The sequence below is a fragment of the Osmia lignaria genome, chromosome 2, assembly GCF_051020975.1.
Source record: "Osmia lignaria lignaria isolate PbOS001 chromosome 2, iyOsmLign1, whole genome shotgun sequence".
NCBI lineage: Eukaryota > Metazoa > Arthropoda > Insecta > Hymenoptera > Megachilidae > Osmia > Osmia lignaria.
Genome location: NC_135033.1, coordinates 8,930,123 through 8,942,639, shown reverse-complemented (window position 1 = coordinate 8,942,639; position 12,517 = coordinate 8,930,123). Strand labels below are relative to the sequence as shown.

The window sequence follows — 12,517 nt, the reverse complement described above, 5'->3', positions numbered from 1 at the left end:
TTCCTCTAACAAGTTAAATTTCGAGTTTCCGCTTTATGGATTATTTTGATAATTACCTTGATACAAAGCCCGTCACGATTCGATGACAGAAAAGTCGCTAATTTCATCCCCGTCAGAGGAGCAAGTATCTTAGCAATTTTCGAGGATATTTCTGGAGGATCGATGGTCAGATCAAAGATTGAAGATAGCCAGTACGAAGGTACCGATTTAAATCACAAATAGCGTTGGCAAGCACGCCGAAATCGTGTCCACCTCTCTCGCTCTTCTCTCCGTGGATGAGAATTTTCTTCTCGGTTTGCCGCTGGTTCCTCCCTCTCTTGGTCGAACACGGTTCGCCGTGACTCATCAACGAGGACGAAGATGGTGGACCTTGTCGCGAATCTAAATAAATACGGGCACACGCAGGCGAAAAACGACGTGGACGATGGGGTTCGCGAGTGGGCAAAGGGGTGCGGTGAAACGACGAGACATCGCTTAGAAATGCGTGAGTAAGAACCTTAGACCGCGGTAAATTTATATCCTCGCTGCTTTTCCCCTGCCTCTTACGATCTCTATCCTGCCTCCAAGCTGATCTGCTTCTTTTCTAACGCGTTTAGTCTATCCTAACACCTTGTTCACCGAATATCTATCAATAGACCTTACCGATTACCAATTTATTTTCAATGACAACAGTCTTATCCCCGAGTAGCAAAGGTACGAAAAGTAAGCGGAAGCGATCGCGCGGAGCGAGTCTGTGAAGTGGTAAGCCGGACGAAGCGGAAACCCGTCGTGGTATAAGAAAAGAGAAAGAAGAATAGTGGGTGAAAAGGGGTGGCTCTTGACGAATCAGAGCGTAACCGCGATACAGAGGAGTGCAGTCGGCAGCAAAGAGTTTTGCGGAGAGGCTGTGCAAGCGGCTCGATGGTTAGGCGAGATTAGGCGAGCGGGTAGACGGAAGCGAGCGGCTGAAAGCCCTCCAGAAGGACTTCACCGTTGCCCACTTCATCCGCGCTAAGAACTATACCACAGATTCTTCGGCTTCTTTTCTTGCCGAGCTACCGAAACGCTGCCCCCTCGGATTTTTCTCAACCCCCGGACCTTTGTTCCGATAACTCTGTCGAACGCGGAGTAGTTTGACCCTTTTTCCGGAATGCCAAGTGGCGAGTCGCGACCTTCTTACCGCGACCTCATCCCCGATACAAATTATTCTTACGTGAGCCTTTCAAGGGGAGTTTTATAGATACCCTGCTTTTATTAATCCTACCGTAACCAATGGAAAACAATACGGACAAGCTTTTTATTGTCGCGAACCGCGAGTTTTAACGTTGGAAACGGTACGCGATTAATATCGCAGTTTATTTTCCGGTCGAACGAGATGCAAAGAACGAGCAGCAATAACGCGCGTACTCTCTTTGACCGAGGCAACGGGGGTAAGTCGGCGAGGCTGTAAAGGCGACTGAAAAATGCATAGAAAGGGCGAAAAATGGAAGGTGGAAAAGCAAGGATGAAACTTTGTTTCCGGGGTGAGAAAGGCGACGATCGCATCGCCGAGACAAAGATTAAAAAACGGAGAAGCACCTGGTGTTATTATTGAAAGAAGAAAGATGTAGATATTGAGTGGGTCGAGGTTAAGTCGTGCCGTGATTGGCCGGACGGAGAAGATTAAAATAAAACGATCATCTTTGCAAACGACGCTTTATATCTACGTTTGTTTGTTGCGCCGGATAAATCACCCGAGCCCCGACAGCAGACTAAACTGTTTTACATAAACGACACGCTCTATTCATCTCACTTTTATAATTTACGAGCCAGCACGGGAGGACATTATTTTCGGTTTTCAACTTCCCGGCTACGATGTACGGCACTGGAAGTCTGGCTGAATTCGAAACGACAGAACAGAAGAGTATTGCGTATGAAAAAGTTGGTTGAAATTCCTTCTTTTTTTTTTTTTCCATCCACTTGATAACGGAGAAAAATGATTCTTTAATCTTAACGAACGAAGGTAAAAATCTTCCACGTACGAACCACGACATTTCCAACAATGGTAGATGCATTAGTACGATCTCTATGTCGTACTCTGCACTTTCCTCGTTTCGTTTCCCACTTCTTCGTTGCCGTCGCGGGTCTGAATGGTGGCAGCAGTGCCATTGATGGGTCACAGTATTTATAACCGGCCGAGAGAGCGCGAATGGTAGAGCTTTTGACTAGCTGCGTTTAAGCGGAAGCTCTTCCCTCTGATATTTCTTCCGAGGGCAAAGAATCGAGCTTAAAGCGAGTGTCCGCACGGAGAAAACGACGGACGTCGTAAATTCAAGGTGTTTTCTGTCCTATGACTCCCCTTTCACCAGAAGAATCATTCGTCTCGCGGTACTAACCGGGAAAGGATACTTGGAGAAACTAGAATCTCACCAGCCTCGTTTCAAATCACCCTGTGATTTTTGTTAACTCGACATCGATAATAAAAGAGAAAGGGCAAACCGGATGAATCGATAGTGAAATAAACGAAGCCATCGATTATCAGAATGTTTTATCAGTTTACGGTAGCAGTTCACGGAATCGCCAGAAGTTGTCGAAATTTCATTTCGCAGGGGACGTGGAATTCCGCGCGATACAGCCAGGAAAATCCGAGCGGCTTAACGAGTTGCCACGACTAGAGTTTGAAATCCCGACGGGACCAGATCCAGAGTATTTCTCGGGAGCAGTCCAGCGGAACGCACATCATCGTAGCTTTCTTTCTGCTCGAGCTTCTAGTTTGGCTTTTTGAACCTCGAGGACGTTCGTTGATCCTCGAAATTCCACGAAATTCCACGAAATTCCTCGAAATTATGGCACCGTTAACACGCGTTCCTAGTTGCATTTTCGTGCTTGTTCCCTATGGATTAAAGTTACTTTAGCTGGAGATTGACGAGCCTCTGGAGCAAACTAAAACGTGGCGGTCGTCCGCCATTCGTTCGAACGAAAGCAAAGTTTTCTGAATCGCGACAGGAAAATGGGTGTAAGACAAGCTCGTTAGAGAGAGCGGGATATTTTCTTTTGACATCAGGAAGAAAATACAAGAGACGAGAGGATGGCACGAAAAGACGGTACGGCACTGAGTTGTCCGATCTAAAATTAGGAAGTACGCACGGGTAGTCTGGTCGGGGACTACCGAGAAGACGTCGCGTTGTCTGGCCATCGTTATTCGTAGTCTCTCGCTAACGTAACTGATTCGTTAAATCAGCCGAGAGGCTGAGTCGCTGACTTCCAGACGACACCGACGTAATTCGACACCGGCTGACGAAAACTCGACCGAAATTGCCATCGTGTTCGAGGAGGGACGATCAACGCGGTGTCGCGGTGCCGCGTCGCGCCGCCTGGCTAAAGTGAAAGGAATTCCAGTCAGCCATAAGTCAGACGTCCCACTCTACTCGCCATCAATGACAAATCAGACGTCTCCGATCGCGAATTCCAAGTCAAAACATTCTATTTTTTCCCTGATTTTTCAATTTTTTTCTCTTTAATATCTGAAACAAATATTTCTCTCTTCTTTTCCTACTTCTTTTTATTCGATATTTAACACATGTATTCCCCTTCGGTTATACCAGAAACCCTCGAAAGGTCGGTTAACTTCCTGACTCGAGTTCACACGGTTGGTTAGTCATCGAATCTTTGGCAGACGGTCGTAGCAGGTCAGCCGCGAGCAAAGTGGAAAAGCAACCCGCGATAGAAAAGAGGCTAGACGATCCGACAATAGAAGAAAGCCTTATCGAGCGTCCTCGAAAGGTTATTCGTGTCGATGTCCGCGATACGAAGCTCGTCGATACAATCGTTCCCGGAAGAATTTCATGGAACCACAGGGACGGACAGGGTGGCAAAAGTAAAGGGGGCAAAGAAACAGCGAGGGTGAAGGAAGGAAGAGAGAGAAAGGAAGAAAGGAGAGACTCAGAAGCATTAACGCAGCGAGGCAGCCGGCCAAAAGAAAACCATTAACTACTTCTACAGGATGGAAGAAAAACAGAGTGGTGAGGGTACGAGAAAAAGGGACGAAGAAAGCCACGCTCCCTTTCGACGTGTATCCCTTTTTCAGGCTGCCGTTTCCATTACCAGAGACCGATAGTCCTCGCTCGCCATTCGCAGTGACGTTTGCCATTTGGAATCCCGTTCTATTCCCGTTTGTCGGTCAATCGGAAGTCGGCCGTATTCAATGGAGACCCCCGATGCACAAGGGCTCCTCGTCTTTCTAAAGCTTCAGATATGGGACGAGCTAGCGCTAGCAAAACTTGCCTTTCATCCGTAATTTGTCATCGACAAAAATATCCTAATTTGAAATTACCTTAGCATATTAACCCGTGATAAAAATATTTCTACGATTTAAAAAGATAAAACGAAATACAGAAGGGAAGATGATTGTAAATCACAAGTGAGCGGGTTATTGAAACGCTATCAAAGACTTATGAACCTTCTTGCCGCGAGTCGCACTTATCTAAAGGGGAAAGTCGAGGGTTGCATTCACTTAGGATCGTCGTAAAATCCATTCTTAAGGCTAAGGCGAACTAAGCCTCGGAGTTACCGCCTAATCTTAGCGACGGTGCCACCTCTTTGCGGAATACCAGAGTACCCATAATCGAAAGCTTTCGCGGACGGTTTTCAAAGTTACTCCAACGAGGCTTCCTGTTCGAACCAGATCCAACAGACGTTCTACAGGAAACCCCTTAATTTCCTCGTTTCGCTAATATTAACGTTCCCGTTATATTAAATACCGCGAAATCTTAATCTCTTTCACAGCAGAATATTATTTAAAAACAGTGTCTAAAGTACAATTTTGCAATATTTCACCCCTTTTCTTCAGCTTAATTTCCTTCCTTTATGCTCCTTAATTTCCGCGTTTCGTTAATGCGAATTTATTTCAGAAATATTACCTCGTTGCGCCATAAAATCCATTCTCAAAGCTCTTTTATATAAAGCTACTTTAATTTAACATCTCGCGAGTGTAGAACGCTGTTCACAATTCCCGTCTGAAAAAGAAATTTTACAAGGTTTTTCGAGCAAAGGTATTCCAGACTCCTGGAATACGGAAGATTCAACCGCGAACTAAACCGCACGTTTTTCAAACACTCGTGCGAGTCGTCGAAAGCCACCAACAACGAGCCCTACACCTTTTTCTACTCGCGAGAACTTTGCAAGAGAGTATATCTCCGCAGACAGTGTGGGGCTCGGGTTCGGCGAAAATCGCGGTAAAAGTTAGGAAATCCAGCGCACGGATCGAATCCTTTTCGGTCAAAGGGTTCGTAGGTTTTTCGTGGTCCAGGAGAGTCAGGTAGGGCGGAGTAACCGGCCGCAAAAAAGGTAACCAGATGAAAGGAGAGTGCGAAAGACGGGTCGAGACACGAACGAGGTGGAATACATAAATAGAAATCTCGGTTCGTCTCTCTTCGTCTGATCGTCTGCTTCCAACTACTCATTTTCTGCCCTCTTCTCTACCTCCGTCTTTCTCTTTTTAAAGCTTCCATCTATCTCGTTCTCTCGTGATAACATACAGGGTGAATCGCCTTAAAATTGGGCAGTCAAATATTTTAAAATTTCTACATATTAAGAAAAGTTCATAAAGTGCTTCATAAAATTCTTATACCGGTGTCTGATATTTTTTTTTATTGATTTTATTATCGGGCGAGAATATCAGACGACCCACCCTGTATAAGTATACGAAGAGTGGCGGTAGTCTAGACAGAGTGTCGATTTTTGCCGCGGCACCAAATTAGAAACCCTTCCCTGGTTGGATCCATCGCGCGGTTCCGACTCTCTCCTCTTTCGCTCCAACCCTCCTCACCGGTCTATCCCTCGCCGTTTTTATTTTCTCTCGTTTATCCCGGTGTTCGTCGCTCCGCGCTCTTTCTCTTTTCTCATACGTGTTTCTCTCCTTCTCTCCTGTCTCTGGAACGCACGTATGTGAGATCGCTTAAAGGGGATGAACAGACGAGGTCGTGCGCCAACTCCACCTCCCTCTCCATGCAAATATTTTCACTCGACCTTCTATCTTCCTGTTACCCTTGCCCCTTTCAATGGACACATTTCGGCCAACGAAAGAACCACCGACACCCGACTGTTACGAAAATCTCTTTCTTGGGACACTTTCGCTCGTTACTTGTATTTTCACTTAATTACTTATCGATAATCAATTCTGAGCTTGGAAAATCATAGCAGACTCAGTTGCATACGTATCTTTTTTAATGCAGCCTGTATAATTAGAAAGTTGGCTCTCTTTCGTACTGTTCATGTCTTTGATGTCGTTAAATGAACGAGAAAATTAGCTCGCGGGTTAGTTCCCGGTTAAATTCAAGCTTCTGCAAGCGGCAAATAACCGCGTGCTCGTCCTATATTCATCCTACTGCACCCCCTGCCATCTCTGGCTATCGGCCCTCCCCCCTCCCCTCGTATATACATACATTTATGTAAACACACGGTCTGTAGGCGAACGCGTGCAACGGCAGTCTCGGTTAAGACCGCATAAAAGGGCTATAAAGGTCGGTTGTAAAGGGAAAAACTTGGACTTAATCCGGTGGCGCGAGCGCGCAAATTGTGTTCCGGGCTGCTCTTCGCTTTCATTACCTTTAACTCCATCGTCCTGTTTCAAGCTTCCACCTGAGAGGGCAATTACATCCCACCCGTTCCCTACCTCTACGGCCCATTTCGACGGACGATCTCTCAATTCTTTCGATTTGCTACGCCGCTCTCGCGAGTTAAAAGTTTCCTGCTGTCGAAATCTCGGCTTGAATTTCGCTGCGGAGAAGTTTGTTGGCCGGTTAGGAAACGGCCGATCGTAGCCGAGAAATAACTTGATTCAATTTTCGCGATAAGTTGAGAAAGAGGTAGGGATCAATGGGATACTTTCGGTGGCGATTAAACCTTGTTCAACGAAGCCGAAGCAATTTACTGTTTGAAAAAAGATTTCCTTCGAAAACTACGATTATTTTTGCATCAACTTGTCTCTAAGAGAACGTGTTAGTCTTTGAGTAAATGAAAAAGGCACCATTGTTAGAGGATAAAAGTCGAAGGATCCACCCTTAAAATCGTATCCGTCTGATTTACGATCAAGCTTCCGTTCTTCTTCGGTCCGTTAACCTTTCTTAGGTATAGCTGGACTCGTTGGATTTCCGAGTAATACAAGACCATTGGGAACTCTCCTTGACAAATGGAGGAAAGGAGACAAAGGGTCATCGTAGCCAGCCGAATCGTTTCCAATTTAAGAAGGCTATCCTCGAAAAAGAACTCACGTTTTGCTTGCCGATCGAACGTGCCACGGTTCGATCTTGAATTTCTATTCGAAACGACAAGCACTACTTCTTCCCTCGATCCACTGAATTCGAATGTATCGACGACCTACTTGCCGACACACCTCCTCTACTTTCTCGTTAATCGTTCACGTTCGCGAGAATCATTTCGTGAAACACTGTAGAGCCCTCCAGGTAAATTACTCGTCGATCGGGGCTCGATTTTACGACGGATCTTTTGACGACGGCTGTTTACTCGACGACGCTTTTCAAAGCTCGATGATCGAGCTGACAAGATTTCGACAACGGGGTTAACAGGGCTTTCCGTCGGTTCTTTTGCATCGGAATTGCGATCTCTTTTTTGTTCGAACGGAAGAGCGAATATTTCAAGAGTCTTTGATTTCTAAACGTTTTCAGTTCGAGATTATTAATGGATATCGAATATAATCGAAGTTGTAAGAAATTTGATAGCCTGGAAAAGTGGAAATTGATCTGCTCGGTTTAAGCGTAGCACGAAACTCGCGGATTCTATAACGTTACGACTTCGACGCCTGATTCAGGAAATTTCTGACATAAAGCAAGGAAGAAACGGAAGGAAACGGTTGGCCGAAGTTACAGCCCGCATCGATCGTCATCGATATTTGAGTTACGTTGGAATTTCGTTCGCTGGTAATCCGCAACGTTCGAAAAGTTATTAAATTTGCCAGCGTCTCATCGAAGGTGGGGCAAGTTCGTGAACGTTGGCTAGAAGTTTCGGCCTCTTCATACGGAAAAACGAGTTTTCCCGGACAGAAGTCCAGAAATTTCACTCGCTACCATCTATATCCACGGAAGCTTACTTCACGGACGCAGGCAAAACTTGCTGTTTGCACGAACTTTGCGGAATCTTATCCCGGGACTCGACGAAGCTATGCCAGCTCAACTATCCCCGAGAGCTGTGTACCCATTGAAAAGATAATAAACGGGCTAATCCGCTTTTCAACGCGTTTCTACTCAATCCATATTAGATTATCACGGCGTTCAGATTAATTGTTTCATTTTTATACAACGCAATTATCGATCTATTACCAAATAATAATTGTGTCCAAAACTACTTTGAAAATTAATAAAGACTTACCCTTTTGTAGACGGAGGTCGAAAGTGGTGATATCGTCCGCGAAGCCTGAGGACAGCGGAAGATACGAATGCGTGGCTGAGAGTACTTCCGGACATCGGGCCTCGCTCGCGGCCCAGCTTCTAGTCGCTCACGATACCAGAATTCCGGAAATGAGTAAGTACCTTCCTCCTCGACTGTTTCGCTATAAAACAGTTTAAAAACAGACAGCGTTAACAATACTCTGAAAATTTTTCCACGAGCTTCGTCAGCTGCGTTATTTCTACCGTTGCACGTCGTAGCAGTGAAAATAAAATAGGGATTTGTCCCGGAGGACAATAGAGTGATCGAAATGTCGCAGGTGGTCGATGGGGTGGTATCGCAAAGTCGCGGGCCGCGATGCGTGTAACTCGCGCCGCTATTTTTTCACCGATTCAATAGCGATTCCATCGCCTCTGTACGCACGACCGGCGTTATGACAACAACCAGGAAAAAAACTCGAACGTGCGGGTCGAGACTGCGATGTATCGGCAGCTGTTCGTCGATCGATCGATCCCTGGAAATACAGTCGGTACTTCTTTTTATTTTTCCTGCCTCCCTATTCTTTTTTTTTCTATTTCTCTTTATAATTTCCATTTAAAGTATCAAAGGTTTATCAAAATAATTCACGGTTGTGGTCACGGGTAAAATTGTAACCACGAAACGCAGAGACGTTTAAAACGGTCCGCGTATCGATCGGTAGCTGTTAGATTTCCAGCAGAAAACCGAGCGGAACGTTAGTTTATGGCTTTTCATAATACCTGCAACATTTGGTAGACGCTTTTCCCCGGTGTATTTATGCCAGCTGAGAAGTGCACCGAGGGAAAACAGTTAGAAGGGAAAAACGCGAAGCTCGCGTTTCCAGAAACTCGTTCTTCGTAACCAGTACGAACGCCGAACGCGTAACTCAGCTTACGATGTGCTGCAATTTCCACGGCGATACCAGACCAATTCGAGTTGGAAAATTTCGCTACATTTCTCTCGGTCCCGAAAAAAAAAAACCTCCAAACATACTGCGGAACGTTTTTGCAACGATCAGACGCTAATCGCAAAAAGCCTTCGGACGAGGAAATTCTCGAAAGTGAAACAAAAAAAAAGAAAGGAGGGGGTTTATATTTCAGGGGTAATAAATTTCCTGACGCAACGAGGGCGTTTAACTTAATAGCGGTAAAAAATGTAAGTGGCAGGAATTAAGTTGATAGAGATTATGATGATGAAGGAAATAAAAGAAGAGTTTATGGCAGGAGATCTGCTAGTCGCAGGTGATAAAGCAAGGATTAAGCACCTGATGCGATAATACCAGCACAGTCCGGCGGGTTCCAGCTAGGTACGAGGAGAAAGCTTGCGGTTTACCACCACCGTGGGGTTGCGAGCCTCGTATGACGGACAAAGGGCGACAATTACAACCCTGCCAGCCACGTCAGGGTTTCATATAGCAGCGAACTGCTGATGGCGGGGTCAGCTGCCCGTTTTGCTAGGCGCGCCTACATTCTAACGGCTCGTAAATCCACCGAACGATGGAACACCCTCCGCTGATTCTCGCGGAAATTCCAACGAACGCGATAATAACTCACGATCGGATATGGGCAAGATTGATTTAAGAGAGAAAAGAAAAGAAAAGTGAATTTTCTATTCGACGAATACCTCTGGACGAATTTATGGAGGATGCTTGAAATTACACTGGCTGGGAAATATAAATATTACCCCCGTTTCCTCGTCGGGGTCAATAGGAAGGTGTTACTCGACTACCCGGAAATCCTAGTTTACAATGTCTGTGTTTTTCATTGCTCTTCGACGGCGGCCTCGGCGATGTAAGTCAGCTTCCTGGGAGGCTAAACGACGCGGAACGGGCGTTATTGTATCAAGTTACACCTCCGCGGGCAGTAAAGCGTGCCATTGCGAGTGTAACGGCAATTGTTAGAACATAGTGGCTCGGCTAGGTAGACGGGAACAAGGGAGGAACATTGGAGTCGTAGTAAAAGTTTGTGGTAAATGTTATTGCAATGTAGCGCGAGGAGTATGCTCTTTCGAGCTATTCTAGGCTTATAAACGTTACCACAATCTGTTACCGCAATCGAGCGTTAACCATGAGACACCCTCCGAGTCACTGTCTCGAGCTACCAAGAAGACTTGATGAAAATAAAGTCCCATTTGGGATTTTCCCAGAGCCATAAAATTTACGCGCTGCTAATGAATATATTCGCCATTAACAAGCATGCAACGCATAATTACTTTTCTAAAAGCACCCTATGTTTGCTGCTTAGACGGAAGAAGATGAAAATCGTAATTCCTAGTATAAAAAGAATCATCCGGCGATCCGGCCAAGATTCCGTTGGCGGTTTCGTGCTCAAGTTTCTCTGGAAGAAATCCTCGAGCGGTCAAACAGCTGTGGCACGGGGAGGGTAAAGGTAAAGGTGAAGGAGTTGCTTTGTGAGTCGTGTGCGAGTGCACGCGTCAGCGTGCTGGCCAGAAAGCATGAAATTGTAAAAACCGAGACAGCAAGCCAGCAATTTATTTGCTCGCGCGTGCAGCTTCGTGTCGAGGGGCGTCGAGGGGCACCGAGGGGCGTCCCGGGTTATCGACGAGGAAAAGGCGTGCATTCAACGGTCGACAAAAGAGTTGTGTTTCGTTTTCTCGACCTTTTCACGCCTTTCGAGCTTGAAAACAAATCTTGAACGACCACTCGGGATTTACACACCACCGAGTTGAAAGAGAAAAACGACTACCGTTCAAGAAATTTCTCACCAACGCGAGCGTGTTAACACCTTATCTACCAGATGAAATGAATATACAATGAAACAAGAAAAAAAAAAACACGTTTTTCACTTGCTTGCAAATTAGAATTGCTAAATATCAGAAAGTGAGAAACACGAGAACGTTCGCGGATAACCGTGATTCAGAACCAGGCAACGAAACGATACCAAAAAAAAAAAAAAAAAAATGGTCCCAGCAGGTCAAGGTAGGGCGAAAACTTAAAAAATGAGACGCGGAAGGAATATTCTTCGCGAGTGTCGCAGGTGAGCCACGATAAGCGAGGAAACGCGTCGCGTAAAGCATTCGTGGGAGAGGGGTTGTGGGAGGAGGATAGCGAATGAACTCTCGAGGGGTGGTTACGCGTAGTTGGTGGCATTGTTTCGTTGGAAGAAGAAACTCTGAAACTGTCGCGCGATTTCGCGTGGCCCGTCGTCGCGACGACGATAAACAACGGGCCCCAGTGGAATGGAGCCGGTAACGCGCTCCGTCTGACTATACACACGCTCGTACTACTTGCCACCGCTGGCGACGCGACAACGTATTGTGCGTGCCCGTCGGAGCGAGCTTTAAGATTGAAAGAACGAAACGAAACGCAGCAGATGAACGGAGGAATTATTTAAAACCACTTCACACTTTCTCGTTATCGATGAGACACTGGAGATGAACAGACGAGTATGAACAATAAATTCGTTTCTTAAAAGTTCCAAGTTTCTCGAGTCCCAAAATTCTCGAGGTCAATAAGTAGTTCAGTTTAATCCTAAAGGGGTTTCGCGGTGTCGCAACAATATTATGCACGCCTGTTGTTCCCGCGAAGTCTGTCGCGGTGCAACAAACGAGTTATGCGAAAGCTGCCTCGACGAGGATGTTCGTCGAGAGAAAGTTCGTCGCGAGAGACGTATAACGCGTCCCGTTGCGACCGTTCGTTTCGACGAGCCCTGAACGACCCTTCGCACGACTAGCCGCAACCTTTCCTCGCGATACAAACTTTGTCAAACTTCCAGGAACAACGGAGTTTCGCGAGTAATAATTGCAGTCGGATCGCTTATGCCATGCCAAACAAAATTCCTCGAGCTTGTTAGCACGCTTCCTCCGCGTCCGTTTGATCGCAACTTGAAAATATCATTCCAACTTTATTTCGTCGTGTTCCTTTATCCCCTGAAGAAACAACAGAAAATCGAGGAACCTCTCTATTTTTCTAGCCCGTAGAACAAACAACTGTATCAAGCTGGGGTATTCTCGAAAGCGAAGACGCTTTTTGTTCGTCTTCGTTTGTATCGCGTTGCTAATTAGCCACGGTTGCAAACCAACCGTTTAATTATCGAGGAAGCTCTCGTTTTTAACGAGCGGCCCGAGAAAAACAAGCGTCGCCGTTGTTCGCTTATTTATCGCCGGCTCGAACAACGCG

The 12,517-nt window shown here is 45.9% G+C and overlaps 1 protein-coding gene across 4 annotated transcripts in view; it reads left to right on the top strand.

Moving 5' to 3' along the window:
- Nucleotides 1–12,517, top strand: part of vn (membrane-bound neuregulin protein vein) — a 166,027-nt gene that overhangs the window by 108,218 nt on the left and 45,292 nt on the right. For all 4 annotated transcript variants that reach the window (XR_013063086.1, XR_013063085.1, XR_013063084.1 and 1 more), the window contains exon 3: nucleotides 8,354–8,496. Coding sequence is in view for 1 of the 4 variants with exons in the window: in XM_034330107.2 (XP_034185998.2) it covers nucleotides 8,354–8,496 (143 nt within the window). In the remaining 3 variants the exon portion in view is untranslated. The remainder of the gene's footprint in view (nucleotides 1–8,353; nucleotides 8,497–12,517) is intronic.